Raw genomic sequence first — 17015 nt, 5'->3', positions numbered from 1 at the left:
TATGCAATACCAAAATATGTCATTTTATAGTTTAACATACGTAGGACAGATATGTCCCTTATTTCATGTTTGAAGGATTATCTTTCTATTTTAATGGTCCTCTCCTTTCTCTACCTTAAATAAATAGGCATCAATCTCACCTTCCAGGATATTAGTTAGCTAAATTGCTTTAGTCCCAAGGTGCACCTAGCCTATAATATCATGCACTCTTGCTTTCCTCACCAAACACCTTTGTGTTCCTATCCATAGTGACATTTGAATTCTTTTTCTGCACATTAGAAGATTTTATACTCAGATTCTCCATTTTCTCTGTTAGCGCTGGGAGATTATTTTTGAAAGTTTTTTATATCAACTGAAGATGTTTTATATGGCTGAGATGTTCATGTCAGGCCTCCAAGACATCCTCATAAACTTATCAAAAAATTATGATAGAATTCCACTGAACAATGAAAATGCCAAGAGACATGAAATGGGATAACATAGAAGACTTTAGAAACCTCTCATTAGTGAGAAAACACACAGGCACAGAACAAGCGCAGGCAAACGTCAACGTCTCCACTGAAAGACCGCAGCAGTTAAAAGAAAGGTGCAAGCTAATGGCATGCCAGGAAGAAGCTGCCCTCTCTGGTGCATCACATGGCATTCATTTCTGGAAACCTGGAACCTATCCCACACTGCCTGGTGTGCTTCTGAGCTAGTCTTTGTAGCAAAGAGACGATTTTGCTTAACTTTTTAATTAACGTGTGTCCTTGCTGATAGACATTGTGAATGAGGCAGTTCTTCCTTCCCATTATGGCTTAGACTTTAGATTTAATTACTGTGGAAATGAATCAAGAAACATCACTTCGGGCATAGCATTTTAAATGTCGGCAGAGGAACAATGTTAATTCTCTATTTTAAAGAATCAGTGCCATTCCATCTTTATGCTGAGTGATATGAAAACGATTTTAGCAAAGAGGCTACTGACCCAGAGACCCTTACCAGGCCATGGAGAAGATCATTTAGTTGAATGTGGAAAGGCTGTGTTTGGAAAATGAGTTGGATTTATTTTGTGTGTACTTGTAAGTACTTATACGTCAAGAAAATTTGCCCTTCAGGTGTTATATATGACATGTTCAGGGCCCTTTAACTAATGAGCTAATGAAATATCATATATATAATCATGCATATCATCAAATGTGTGCATGGGCACATTTTCTTTTATTGCCTAAAAATGAGTGGAAGAATAGAGATACAAATAAATTACAGATAGGAAATAAATAAATTTTACTCCTCACCTTATGAGCTGTAAGCCATGGAAATATAGCAAAGTTCCTAAATATTTAGTCTTCCAGCAAAATAGATATTTTTGAAAAACAAACAAACAAACAAAAATGACCTTAAAAGGAAAAAAAAAACGTGAAGACATACGGAATAATGGAATACCTTCTCATGCAATCCAATGCGCGGATAAAGAAGTCCTTGTGCAACTGGTGTTCATCTCTCAAGATTGAGCACTGCTCAAGCGTCACTGACATCGAAGTCCTATCTTTGGCACTTTTGCAACAGGTGAAACGAATACCATTTAGTTTGCGACAAATCTGTAACACACGTGTTGAAACAGTTATTGCTCATTTGTAGATCACTATAAAGTGTTGGCACTCTCCAAACACTTCTAAGCTAAACACACCAAATATGACTTGGTTTATGTTAATTATAGTCAATTGGTTCAATCTGCCCCATCAAATATAAGAACATTGCCTTTTCATTTCTAAAGCCAGTGCAATAGATCTATTTTACTTAGTTCTTTATACATGAGTTGTGGGACTGCTGAAGCCAAGAGAGGTGTGAAATAGCCAGCAGAAGGGGAAGTGCTTCCCAAGAGGGTGGCTGGTCTGCAGTGGATGATGATGATAACAGTAGTTTAGGAATAACAACTTAATGGTAAAGGGGGAAAAATCCTATATTCCCGGGATCAGACACTTGCTTTGAATCCTAAATAGCTGATATTCCCTTATTTTACATCTACAAAACCTTTGCTAGTCTTTGTTTTATATTATGAGATTGTAAATGTCCACATGGTGCCTCACAATAGATAAGGGGACCACTCACTAACACGAAGAATGAGAAAACTAAAAATGGCCACTGTTTCTTACACATCTACTGTGTACCAGGTACAAGGCTAAGGCATTTCATAGACTTTATCTTTTAACAAACTTCACAGGAACCCTAGAGGAAGGTATGATTATTTTCATTCTACAGGTGAGGAAACTGAGGTTTGGGTAGGTTAAGTAATTTGCACACAACGGAGCAGAACCAGAATGCAAATACCAATCTGCTTGAGTTGAAGGACCCAGTCTTTTAACTATTGTTATGTTCTGTTTCTCTCTCTAATTTTTTCTTTTTGTTAATCTGATTTAAGTTAGAGAAGAATCACTGAGCAGCAGCACTCTCTCATGTCACTGCCTTATGGCTAACAGGTGAATTACTTCATTCCTTTCTCTTCTATCTCATGGTAGGGATAGAAGAGAGATACTAATAATCAACCTCAGCATCAATGCTGCTAATCAATGTATATTTAAAGTCAATCTGATGTGATATAACAAAGGCCTGCTTTATTATCTGTCATTAAGGGAGGACTTAAAAGTTGCCCTATTTGGGGAGAAAGTATAATAATGCAGTTTATTAAGGACTTTTTACCATGATTTAATTGTGATTCTGATACTTAAACCAGGATTTATACATCCCTTTATTAATTGAGAACTTTGGCACTTTCTATTGCCAACATAAGTGACTAGAGGAATGTGAGAGTATGATTTACCATATAATTATTTTACATCTAGAAAATTCTAACCCTTTCAAATAAACAATATTTCGTGGTTTATTTTTATAATTTCAAATATTTTATGTAAATACAGCTTAATATTTCATTTTTTAAAAAAAACTTGACTGCATTCACAGTAACAAAATAGGCCAGAATGTCTACTTATAGGTATAATTTTTTAAAGGAATTAATATTCTTTAAATTTATTGCTACTATTAATATTGTATGCACCTGTCCTATTTAGATGTTTTAGTATTCTAACTTTAAAGTCAAGTGGATGTGGGCCAATTTTATCAGAGTAGACAGGCTGAGTCTTGATTTCTGAATTACCACTTGAACTACATGGGTTTGATTTTATATACCTGATTGGTATTTGGCCTCTTTAAATTCTTATTTGTACTGTTTACATTCAACAAAGATAAAACCAAATAACTTTATATTTTTCATTTAGAATGTAAAACATTAACAAAAGCAGTATTTCATTAAATAGATTTAAAGAAGAGAGAAAAAATGAAATAGAAGTATACCAAGAATGGAAAAACAAGCACCACATATACTCACCAGCAAACTGGTATTAACTGAGCAGCACCTAAGTGGACACATAGGTACTACAGTAATAGGGTATTGGGCAGGGGGGAGGAGGGCGGGTATATAAATACATAATGAGTGAGATGTGCACCATCTGGGGGATGGTCAAACTCAGACTTGTGGGGGGAGGGGGGAAAGGGCATTTATTGAAACCTTAAAATCTGAACTCCCATAATATGCCGAAATAAAAAAATAAAAGTAAAAAAAAATGAAATAGAAACATAAATAAAAGATTTTTGGAAAATGTCAAAAAGAGTTTCTAAATTTATTCACTTTAAAGGTATTGTTAAGGTCTTTGGTTTAAAAATAAGATATTGAAACTGAAATATCAACCTACAGAAATTCTACTAATCATCCATTCAATGGTAAGTGAGTAAGCCATATTTAGTCAGTATATACTATATTTTTTTTCAGAAAAAAATATTTTAAAAGTGTATGAGAGTTGCAGGAAAACTATTTTATGTATGCAAATAGAAAATTGCATACACAAAGAGAAAATGTGCATGTGTGTTTGCACATGGGTATCCTTAATTTGTTTCTTTATATAACTTCATAATATGTATATAATCACATATTTATATATTCCTAAATTGTCAGATGCCTTGGTAAATGATCAAACTACCTTTGTGCTATTATCTTATCAGTAAAATATAAAACATAATTTATAACTTACTACTGTGACATTTTTGTTAGAATTAACAACCATAGTAGTCTTTGGAGAGACAAAGAGAAGCCAGAATGGGAAAGAACTTTTAAAAACAACCGTTATGTAATACCGTATGGTGCTAAGTGGGACCAGTGTAAACGTGCTGCCTGAAAGCAACATTTCATATTGTTACCTTTGATGTTCTTCCCTGAGGCTTCAAGAAGGCATGAAGGGAAACTAAAGCAGCTTTCTTCTGCTTTGCTCATGATAAATTATTTTATGTAGTCTCATGGTAAATTATCTATTCCTTTTTCCCAGAAGAGAGTAAGTAATATTGGATTATAATTGAAGCACTGGCAGTAAGGGAAAGGTTTGTTTTAAATGCTATTGATAGAGAACAAATAGAGTAAACTAGAAGCTTCGTTAACCTGAACTCCAAATTATAAGAGTAACACTGAGTAAACTATAAACATAGTGTTTATCTTAAAGACCCTTCAGTGTGTTTTCTTCCTGATGAAAGGATGCATTCCTAATAAAAAGATCATTGGGTCTGAATGTGTAACAAAATTCACACATTTCATATGAGCTATGCTTCAATGATTGCCAGACAAGAGCTAAAAAAAGTTCCCTAACTCTTGTAGAAACCCAGGGTAGGAAAGCAGGAAGATCTTCCACCCTAAGGGTGCCATCAAATGAGAAAGAACTATACAAAATACAGCCCATTACCCCAAGAAAAATCCATCAGTAATAAATTCAATGCCAATATCTAAATTAACAAACACATTTATAAGCTCATTAGCTGAACAATATGTCCAGGAGCTTTACTGAAGCTGTGAATAAGAGATCTGATAACCACATACTGTTGAAGCCATATGTCTCTAGAACAGCAGTTAAAAATCCTGGTTGATATGGACAACTGACATCGCAACCTGAAATATCAAGAAAAATCACAGACACTTCATTTTAACCTCAGAATGCCAAACACATCCAGGGTTTATAAGAATACTCAATGAGTGAGATTTTTTTTCTCGCTGAGTGCACTTCCTTCCATCTTTTGTTCTGGTCTATTGACAGAGCTACCAACAAGAGTGAAAATGCCTAATCCCCTGGGTAATGGAGGGTGACACTTGGCAACCTGAAATGCAGAGGTTGGACCCTGCAGGGCAGAGAGCTCATAATGCCTTCTGGTCACGACATGGCAGGAAATAAGATTTGACATGAGAGTGCTCACCGTTGCAGCCAGCCACATAATTTCCACATTCTTTCTTTTTTTGGCTTGAATATTTTGATGGAGATTTTCTAGTAATCCTTTTAAATCATTTTGTTCTTGAAAATGTGAAATGTCTGAAGGGAACAAAAAAGGAAAAGGAAGGAGAAAAAAATGAAACAATGTTAGTATTAAACTGCCTATGGACTTTTCTTCAATGTATTTGCAAATGCAACTTTTATAACAACAACTGTCATTTGGAGCAGAGAATATCTCAGGATAATCATACTCATTAATCCATCTAATTTTATCCTTTACTTGGAAATATGCTTAAGTTTCCCCATTCCCTATTCTGTATAATGGTGGTGATGTCAACTGGTCATATAGTACTACTTTACCGGCAAGGGAAACATTTTTGATGAGGATGATGGCTGCTTCCTCACATTAACTAAAGCACAAGACAAAGATGTCATGAGATATAACCTTCTAGTTTTTTTGCACTGAGTGGCTTGTCTGAATCAAAGGAATATATTAAATTGAACATCTTAGGGGCAAAGGGAGAAATATGAAAGTTCAAATAAAAAAAACATGAAGTCAGTTTTCATAGCAAGTTTCTTCAACCTCAGCATTACTGATGTTTTGAATCATTTAACATTTTATTGGGGGGGGGGGTTGGGAGAACTATACTGTGCATTACAGGATGTTTAGCAGCAAGCCTGACCTCTACCATTCACATGTCAGTAGCATCTTTCCTGCTGTGACAATAAAAAATGTCTTCAGACATTGCCAAATGTCCCTTGATGAAACAAATCTATCCTGGTTGAGAACCACTGAGGAGCACAGGTATGACATGGAAAGAGGAACAACATGAGGCAATGAGATACACGGGTTGGGAGTACTGCTTGCTCAAATATCTACATACTAAGACCTAAAGCAAGGGTAATAAATAGCGTACATTTTTAAATGAAAACCTGAGGCAATGCACATTATGAGACAAACATTCCTGAGACTTTGTGAGATGGAATTAAAGATTATAATATAGTGATAGAAACAAAAATATGTCCTGAGTGAGTGGTTGAGTTAGTGTAGTATGGTATGAAAATACATTATTCTAATGTAAATCCACAAACTGAGGGATGAATTCCCAAGAGCTTTGAGGCTCAAACTGAGGCTTTAAACTGAGGTTTAAAAAGAGGAGAATTCAATTAAAAAGAGGAGAAAATAAATAAGAACCACAGACTATACTTAAGTATATACCTGGTTACATTGAAGAAATAGATGACATATTCCTGACTCAGATCACAAAAATGACACAAATGAGCTTTAGTAGTAATGAGGCTTTGTGCTTTCCAAATTTGTACCATATGTTTCATTTAAGCAAAATAACATATCTGAGTAGTTCTTGCTGTTAGCTCCAGAGATAAAAGGAAGCATCCCAATGCACTCTTTCTATCAAAGAGCAGAAGTGGTTGGTAAAATGGAAACTTCCATTGAAAATAAGCATACATCATCTTGGATTTTATTACCACAGACTAGAGGAAGGTTGGGTGCAATTCAGGTATATACTCTATGTTAGGGAAGTTAGATTCAAAATATTCATATAAAATGTATGCATAACTCCAGTGTCTTAGTTCCTAAAAGGGAAAGCTGTCAAAAGCCAAACACTTACTTTGTAACTACAGATGATTCACACAAGAAAGAGAAAGTTTGATAAAATTATCACATTGCTAGGTAGAAGACTTTCTAATATACAAAAATTTTAACAGGACACAGTCCACAAATAAAGAGAAGGAGGCTGAATGCAGAATGCCATGAAAGAAGTTTTAAAACCAGATCAGGACTCTGCGGCTAATCAAAGAAAGTGAGGACAATAATGGTGCTCTTTAATTTACAGCCATGGCATACAAGGAATAAGAAGTCAAGTCCACCATCACTGCTTTTAATGTTGATAAATGGCAACCCAAACAAACCCAGGGTAATCCATAAATTAGAATTATAAGCAGCCATTAAAAATTATGTGCAGGTATATCACTGACATAGAAAGTGTCCTTGACATTGTTGAAAGGAAAAATTGGTCTGATTAATGAGAGAATTGATTCATATAACATTTTGTGCACGTGTGTGTATGTGTGTGCATGCACCTGTGCATGTGTTGGCCTCTCTCTGTATAGGTATAGAGGAAGAGCAAGATATTGGTTTAGATATTAACAGTGGTCCTCTTTAGGATGCAGGATTTGGTGTAATTTTTCAAACACCTTTTTATATCACCTAGAATGAGCATGTGTTGCTTTTAAATAATAAAGTTATTTTAAGAGCAATGGAGAACAGAATACATGTATGAGAAAAAGAAAGAACCTAAATTATTATGATTATAATATAAAGACCCAACTTCAAAATTTCCATAGTATATAGTTGGGTGGGATAGATATTTAAACTATTAAGTGCAAAAAAGTGTACAGTGCACTATGACATAAGCCAGTAAAGACATGTGGGTTCAAGGGAAGGAATGGACAATTCTATAAGACTAGGTGGGTATGGCAGGGTGCCTAGCAAAGTTAATGCTTTGTGGCTACTGAGAGCATTTGAGGTTAAGGAGAAAATAGCAGTGACATGGAGACAGGAGGCAGTACTGTTGAAACAGGGAATGTGCAGCTCACAACATTCTGGGAGTGGATAGTCCCAGGGGCAGGACTCATGAAGGGTCTGTTCTGCTATGTTAGGCAATCTGGGAAAAATGAGAACAACTGTTGAGTTTTAAATATGGAGTTAACCATATCTGTAAGGTCTGTGAGCTTCTTACTGATGTCAGCTTATATGAATGACTTCCAAATGTTTTGAAAGCGATACAGAATAAAAAGTTTACTTTAACGCAGGATGAACAGTTTTGGAGAGGTAATGTACAGCAATGTGACTATAATTAACAATACTTTTTTGTGTATTTGAAATTTGCGAAGAGGGTAGATCCTAAGTGTTCTCACCACACACACACACACACACACACACACACACACACACACACACACAAGGAAAGTGATAAATATCTGAACTGATGGATATATTAATTAGTTTGAATATGGTGATTATTTCATAATATATGTTATGAAATCATCAAATTGTATACCTTAAATATATATAATCTTTAATTGTCAAATATACCTTAATTTAAGAAAAGAAAAAAGTATAAAACATCCCACAGTACTCACACACCCCTGTAACAAAAATTTTATGAAATAATATTTACCTTTAATATATACATTATGCTCTAAATGTGTTTTGTTCTATTTCATATTTTTTTTTTAATTTCTGATCCCAATGCAAATTTAGTTAAGAATCCTTAGGATGAGCCTAAAAAAATTGCAAAGCACTGATTTTGAGCAACCGCATGTCCGAGATGCTTAAGTGACTGTTTCCCAAGGCTTATAGTCAGAGGAAGAGTCAAGCCTAACACCTGGTCTCCCAACAGTTATGCCAGTAATTTCTTCCAAATCTGTGCTGGTGTCTTTGCAACTAATGATTCTGAAAAATAGCTCTGGTATTAACACAATAGACCAACTTCTTTAGAATGCTGGTACTCTAGAACAAAGCATAATGATTTATCAAAATGATGTAGTTTCACTGTTGACACAGAAAAATTTTTAATAAGCCATTCTAAACAGATTATAAGGCTCTTAAATGTAAATAAAGCCATGGGGCATCCTTTACCTACTCTTACCCAATCAAGGTAGTGCATTAGAATAGACAGAAAAGATGTCTCATAGAAATTTCACACCTTCTTCCATGGCATGATTCTTAGAAGGAAGTCATTCTGATGTTTAAATGTTCAGGCCACTACTTTTATTTCTATAATAACAAAACTTGCTTTCTTCAGAGCACATCCCTGTCAACCCCACACTGCAGGCCACAGACATTCAGGTCTGGTTCAGAAAAGGATAATAATTAGTAATGATTTGCTAATAGGTGAGATGTCAGGATGTAAGGCTAGATCCTGATGTATCAACTGAAAACTATGGTATATACAGAACATGGATTGGTTTTAGGCTTAGATTGAGTCTCCTCAAGTGCAAATATAGTCAATAAGTTTTGTTTTTGCTACTTACTCCAGAATTACTCTAACATCAAATTTAGATGGGACAATTGAATCTGCATGCATATCTCCATTAGAGTAATCTTTTTTTCAAATGTGGTTCAAGAAAGTAATCAGAGGCAAAAGTTACAATGATTTTCATTGCATTACTGTTTATAATATTAAACAGCAAAATACCATTTAAATGTACATATAGATAATGGATATATTATTATATATTCATGAAAGGCAATTCATGTAACATGTAAAATGAATAAGCAAGTGCTATATGTGTCAGCATGGGTATATTACAAAAATTATGTTGAACAAAAAAAAGGAAATTGTAGGAGAATTCATATTAGGTAACAGCAATAATATAGTTAAATATGTAAAACTGTACCATATTTTTATGGATACATACATATAGAGTAAAAATGTATAGGAGCATGTAAAATACCAAATTCAGGATATTGATTTTCTCATAGAAGGAGAGGGTCAGGTGTGGGAAGCTGGAGGGGTACAGAAGGAGCTTTCACATTATCTATAAATATTTGTTTCTTGCAAAAATTATGAGACTAAGTAATGGGTTCCCAAATGTCTGTTATTCATGATTTGTTCTTTCTGTTTGCTTGAAACTTTCATAATTCTTTTTAAAGAAAGCACTGAGCCAGGATTCCAGGAAAATGATTTTTAATGCCAATTCTACCCATGCTTTGATGTGTAGTCTTGGGCGAGTTGCTTAACCCTCTGTCCCTATTTTCTCAACTGCAAAATGAGGACAATAACCTTGTCATGCTTCATTGACTTGTAGTGGAAAACAATTAATAAAAGTCTTGGCAGAAGAAGCTACCTTATTAAATTCTGTGTCAACTCTGAAAAACAGAGGAAAGTATTAGCAGCACTTTAAAAAGTTCATAGCCTGAGACAGGAAGCTTTCTTTCTCAGGAGAAAGTTGGAATTTATCCAAAGAAACAGTCTCCTCATACACAAGGGACATACACCCATCACAAACATTCACAACCCCAGTGACCACCCTCCCACCACTCCCCAGTGGAATGGAATAGCCAAGATGAGAGTCACTTTTTAGGACCTGTTTTCTACTTGTGTCATCAAGTGAGGTTTCTTCAGTAAGAGTTCTGAACATGACATGGACCTGAATCAAAGGCAGGGTGCCGAACAGTAAACAGGAAAAGGACCACCACCTTTCAGCTGATTGAACTGTGATGCCACTGATACGAAGGCAGTGGCTTCATTCCCTTATGGTCAAATGACTTTATGCTGCCAGAAAGTGTTCCAAGATGAAGTGGAAATTGCACCTGCCTTCCCAGCACCTAATCCACTCTTTTCCCACTGGGGAGTAGACACAAAACTTACTTGGGATCAATTACACCCCCACTCTGAAGTCAACTGGTATAATCCATACTCCTTGAAATCATGACGAGTTCAGAGATGAGCATGATCTAAGCCAATCAGAACTTAACTCTGAGCTCAGCAATTGTTTTAAGGGCTGCAAGTGACCTACGCTGCTGCAGTCCAGTGAAGCTCACAGAGAGGGGAGGAAGCTCTCCTGGTCCTTAGGTTGAACATGGGTGAGCTCCTGACAGCCATCTTTGAGTCACGAGGGGACTAGATGCAGGATAAAGTCAACATACTAAGAGCAGCAAAAGGAAAGATATATTTATAATAATACTGTTGAGTCACTGAACCGACACTCTCTTAAAGCCTGCCTCCCAGCCTGAATTTTCAGTTATGTTAATCAATAAATTTTCTTTATTGGCTAAGCCAGTTTGAGTTAAGGTTTTTGTCACTTGCAACTGAAGGCATTCTAAGGTAAATAAATTGTGATCTATGCATTTTTAATATTGACCAGCCACATTGCCAATGTTTACTGTTGAGTTACAGTGATGAAAAGATGAATAAATATTTCTGAAGAGCAGCAAATTAATCATGTCGAAGTGATGGTTTTAAAACATGGTCCCACATTCTCTGACACTCATTCTATTGAGAGGTGGAATCTGTCCCTCTCACAGGGTGGGCTTGTGACTGTCTTGACTAATATGGCACAGGTGATGCTATGCAGCTTCTGAGAACAGGTCTTAATTGACTCTGCAGCTCCCGCCTGATTATTCTCTTGGAACTTTGGATTCTGTATTCTTCCTTTTAGATGCTCTCTGTAAGTACTCAGCCACTGTGCTGGAAGAAGCCAAAGCCACATGGAGGGACTTGTTTAGGTGCATTAGTCAACAGTCACATCTAAGCCCAGCCTTTGAGTCAAGCTGGGCCAGGTGCCAGCACGTGAACACAGAAGCTTCCAGATGCATCCAGTTCTCAGCCAGTCCAGTGATCCCCAGCTGTTCTTCTTTCCATCTGAGGTCACAGATGTCATGGAGCAGAGACAAACCATCCCTACTTACCTGTCTGAAAGCAGAACTCACAGAATCTGTGAGCAGAGATGAAATAATTCTCATTTTTATCAGTGAATATCCCAATATTCACTGATATATTGGGATAGTTTGTTATCTTGGAATAAATATAAAGAACAACTACAATAAAAACAACTTAGAATGGCCTGTTTTAAGTGTGAACAAATTAACATATGAAGAACAATGTTTTCAAAGTCCCCTCTGGTTGGTACTATATTCTGTAACATCGAGACTCTTCTATAATTAATTCTAAAATAATTATAGTTAATCCTACCAGTGAGCAAACAGATGTAATTAGGTAAAAGCCATGAGATGTCTTAAAATCGGAAAAGATGTTCTTTTAGATTATATAAAATCCAGAAAAATATAAAAAGACAAAGCTGCACTGAAACCAGCTTTATTTAAATTATATTTCCAATTTGCAACTATGAAGAAGGCAATGCAACAAATCCAATATCAAAATTCCAACTGGGTCAGAGGTGGATATTTTTGACCTACACACTTACAGTGTTTCCTCTTACATGAATTTCAAGGTCACGTCACCCACAGAAAGAGGAAAAAAAAACTTTAAAACAATTGATAAAATATATTCCAAGTAATGTATTTAAAATCCTTCGAAATGTCCTCCACTGACATCAGGGGGCCATGGGATGTGGTGTGCAGGGAGAGGAATAGAATTATACAATATTCATTTTCTCCTGTTTTTGCTTTTTTTAAAGAAAGCATTCAAAATTTGATTTCGAAATCTCTAAACAATTTAAAGTCATGTCAAAGGTTGAAAGACGATTTGTAGTTAAATGGCTCTTCAACATCTAAATTCTCATCTCCTCAACATGCCCAAGATAGTTTGATGCACAAACAACAGAGCTGCATGGGAAAGAAAACTTGAGTGTGAGAAGAGGTTCACACAGTCTGCCTTCTCATCAGCCGGACTGAGCTGTGTGGACAGCTACTCTTGCCTGTGTGCAAGCAGCCTGGGTCCTGGCACCGGTGGGAGTTGGAAGGCATCCTTCTTTTTATCCTGGCCAACTTCCAAGTCCCTGCATTTTACCCAAACTATAACACCAGTAAGAAAAGGACCTTTGAGAGCATACTCCATATAAAAGTCTGAAAACCAGGGTAAGAACAGATTTCTCGAAGTTTAGGCAGAGCAGGAAAGCAGCTTTTGGGGTGATTTCTGTGCTTGACCTCCTTGCCCATCTAAGAGCCAGACTCCCAGTGAAATGCACCAAGGATGAATGGCAGCCCAGGGAGGCAGAGACACAACAAGACCATCCCCAGAAAAGAAGAGCTCACCTCTTCCATGCCACCCCTCATGCTGACAATGCACTAGGAACTGACTGCCAAGCTGCAGGAATAACAGAGAAAAAGGGAGATGGTTGAGAAGACTGGGCCCTTTTCCAACAGTCACAGTTTCTGGCTTATCTCTTCAGGCTCCTGGAGGCAAGTAAAAATGAGACCTTAAATGTTTCTTACTATTTAGAATTAAATAGGTAACTCCTGAAGTATTAGAAAAGACAGAAATGAAGTAAAATAGAGGAAGAAGATTATGAAAATAATGCTGCTTTGGAAGGCTCCAAAATGAAAAGGAAAGAAGTAATGAGAATACAAAGCCTAAGTTTTATTCCACTCATATGGCTCCTTTTTTGACTTGAAGGGGTCTTTAGCTTGTAATCTGAGATACTCATATATTTACAGTTTATTAACAGCAACGAAATTTATTAATCTATTAATGTTTCAGACTATTCTTTTCTCACCTTCTTGATAAAGATAATTTTATCTTTGAGTCTTCAATTGCTCTTCCTTACCTGGCTTTCAAAGAAAATTCTACTTTATCTGAAGTTTTGTGATGCAGAACTGGAAGAATGAAAAAATAAGATGGAAGAAAAGGTGAACTGGAAACAAGAGACTTGCAGTTGTGGTTTTGGATGAAGGAGGATGGTAAATAAAGAATGAATGCTTGGGAGAGTGCTATGCTACATAGCTAAGTGAATTGGAGATTTGGAAAAAAGGATTTACAAAGAGAAATCATAGTTGTTAGTTGTCTTTCCTTTGATTTTTAATTGCAGGTTGGAACTAATTTGTAGTCACCTTTAATTGTTGGTCTGTTTATTGGACATGATACTATGATGAAGCTAAATTATAGGAGACTCTGGAATCAATTCAGGTCAAATTCAGATATATATTTCCAAAAGGGATCATAAGTCTTAAGATTTTTAGCATCTATCTTACTTTGCACTGTGGGATCATGGAACTTATTCTAACAGTGATAATTTTAGGAGCTCATCTATAGGGGTATTCCAGGAAGAAAAAATATGCTTTTTTAAAAATGTGTATCAGAGATTTAGTGATTTTATGAAAAAATTCAGAAAAATCAATATGGATTTGAAAGATTACAGACAAGATGTAGAAAGAAAGAGGCTATTGAATAGAGAAGAGATATAGTTTGGTTCAGACTGTAGGAAGAGCTTTATAATCAAATTTAACTAGATTGAGAAGTTGACTTGTTTGTACACAGGAGAAACGTAATTCTCTTGAGAAACTCAAAGTATACTACAATCATTATCTTAACCATCTTTCTAACATTCATAAGTATAGTGTGACACCTTTTCGTCACAGAAATTGATAGTAGAAATATTAACTTCCTTTCCCTGGTGAGATAATGGTAGAATGTACTTTGAAGTACAAGGTATATACATATTAATTATTCTCCCTTGGCTGACAATGAAATGCAGGCATTCAAAACATTAAGTGACTCACCTAAGTGAGCTTTGAATTGAATTCATGTCTTTTGATTTCATGCCATTATGTGCTGTCTAACTAGACTGGTATACTGGGAGGCCAGCCAATGTTCAATCAGTGGAGAAATCTGGAATGCAAACTTAGACATTCTAAGAAGGTAAGAGCCTCAGTGAAAAGGAAAGAATGGATAAAATGTAAAGATGATTGAAGGGCAAGACATTTAAGGTTGTACCTACTTACATTACAACAGAATAGGAATAACTAAAATATTTGATAGATCTAATTTGTGAAGACTATCAAGTAACAGAAGTTGCAGAGATCAAGGCATAGTTGGCCAGACAAGTAGACATCTGTATGTGCGTCTATCTTTATTGCTTGCAGTACTGTTTGCATTCCATACTTTGATCTAGTTGACTACTTAAGGGACACTAAAAGTCTATGTCTGTGGTTTTACATGCACCGAGAAGATTAAAATTAAGTATTGTTTTGTCTCACTTTTTCTTTCAAAAAGAAACCAAAGTGTTTCAAAAGACAGCAGACAAAAAACATTCTTTCAATCTTTTTAATGCTGAGAGCACTCAAAATTTCAAAGGTCAGTATATCAGAGTTTCTTTGGCAATGAGTTAAAAATAAATTTGGAATTACAAGTATGCAAATGGTAGAACAGCAGCACAAGAGTAAAAAGAACACTCAACTGAGAGTCACAGAATATGGAATTTAGCCCCTGTTCTCCTACTGACTGGGCATGTGAACTTCAAATCTATCCTAGACCCCAAGTTCCTCACAGCAAAAGACATGGTTGGACGAGGTCAATATTTCTTAAACTACATTCTGAGAAGCATTTATTTAATGAAATGCTAGTTGGCCTTTCATATAAATTTTTGTGCCACCATGATGAATAAAATGCTATTTTAAACAAAATTAGTTTTAAACACTATAGATTTAAGTCGGCAAACTACGGCCTACAGGCTAAACCTACCAAGTTCCATGTTTTCATAAATGCAGTTTTATTAGAATTCAACCATGTCCATGGATTTACATATTGTCTATGGTTTATTCTGCCAACTATAGTGGCAAAGTTGAGTGGCTATGTTTGAGATTATATGGTCCACAAAGCCTGAATTATTTTATTTCCTGGCCCTTCATAGAAAAATTTGGCCAACCATGCAATAGACCTTTTCAGAATTGTCAATGTGATGATATGAATTTCAAAATAATTAGAATACATAATCCTTTTATCACTCAATATTTATTAGTAGAAATTGTGTTCCCTGTCATAGTCTAGGTTAGATTAGCTCTAAGATACAATAGCTTTCTACTGTTCTCTGATTACTTAAAACATCCAACTAAATGATCCAATTTATCTTATTCACTCATGCATTTAACAAATATTTATAGAATAGAAATTGGTTTTGGTAGTTAGCATATGATAGAGATGGAGCCTATTCTACTAAGTAAAGGATCACAAGAATGGAAAAAGAAGCACCACATGGACTCACCATCAAATTGGTATTAACTGATGATTAACACTTAAGTGCACATATAGTAGTAACATTCATCAGGTGTCAGGCAGATGGGAAGGGAAGGAGGAGACGGGTATATTTACACCTAATGGGTGCAGTGCGCACCATCTAGGGGGTGGACACTCTTGAAGCTCTGACTTGGGTGGGGCAAAGGCAATATCTGTAACCTAAACATTTGTACCCCTGTAATATGGTGAAATTAAAAAAATAAATAGACAAGGATGCTTGTCCTCCTGGAGCTTACATCCTGGTGAGGAGGCATTGTCAAGTGAGGTAAAGGACATAGTCATGGATGCTAGATGATGATAGAGACTATGGAAAAAAATATAGAAGGGGCCTGGGGATGGGAGACCATATTTTTAAAGAGGGTGGTCAAGAATGTCCTCAGTGAGAAAGTGACATTTGGGTAAAGACTTAGAGGAGGTGGGTGAGTCATCTATAAACTAGAAAAGCACTGAAAGCAGAGGAAACAGCCATTAAAAAATCTCTGAGAGGCAGCAAAGAGGCCAATGTGGGACAGAGTGAGGTAAATCAGGGAGACAGAGGTAGCAGAGGGCTCAGAGGTTCAACAGGGGCCAGACTGTGCAGCACTTTGGAGGCCATAATGTGGGTTTTTATTCTAAAAAAAAAACAAAACACAAAAACAAAAACATTGGGGCACTATTGGAAGAGTTTGAGAAGACACATGATTAGACTTTTCTTTTAAAATGGTCACTTTAGCTGCTGTGAGAAGAACAGACTGAATGAAGGGTGAGAGAGGAAACCAAGACACTATGGGGGAAGCAAAGTACTTGGATGACTGACTGGATTTTTCACTTGTATATTTGGATGTCTACATAGTATGAAAGTTGAGATGTCTATAAAATAAAAATTATTAGTAAATTAATTATGTATTAGTCCAATTAATAGTTCCTGTTGGATATCCATGTGTTAATTTAAGAAAATCCTTATATCTTCTTATATCTTCAAATCCTTATATCTTCAAGTTTGTTTAAAATACCAAAAAAATTCTGTAATATT

At 35.9% G+C, this 17015-nt stretch overlaps 1 protein-coding gene across 10 annotated transcripts in view; it reads right to left on the bottom strand.

Annotated features, from left to right (window-relative positions):
• The window catches only part of INPP4B (inositol polyphosphate-4-phosphatase type II B), a 687065-nt gene that overhangs the window by 47182 nt on the left and 622868 nt on the right, over nucleotides 1-17015 (bottom strand). For all 10 annotated transcript variants that reach the window (XM_076010603.1, XM_076010604.1, XM_076010602.1 and 7 more), the window contains 2 exons: nucleotides 5269-5381; nucleotides 1426-1580 (listed from right to left, as the gene is read on the bottom strand). In XM_076010603.1, the coding sequence (XP_075866718.1) occupies nucleotides 1426-1580; nucleotides 5269-5381 (268 nt within the window). The remainder of the gene's footprint in view (nucleotides 1-1425; nucleotides 1581-5268; nucleotides 5382-17015) is intronic.

Source organism: Microcebus murinus, chromosome 15 (genome assembly GCF_040939455.1).
Source record: "Microcebus murinus isolate Inina chromosome 15, M.murinus_Inina_mat1.0, whole genome shotgun sequence".
In the NCBI taxonomy this organism is placed as follows: domain Eukaryota; kingdom Metazoa; phylum Chordata; class Mammalia; order Primates; family Cheirogaleidae; genus Microcebus; species Microcebus murinus.
This window is presented reverse-complemented; position numbering and strand designations above follow the sequence as displayed.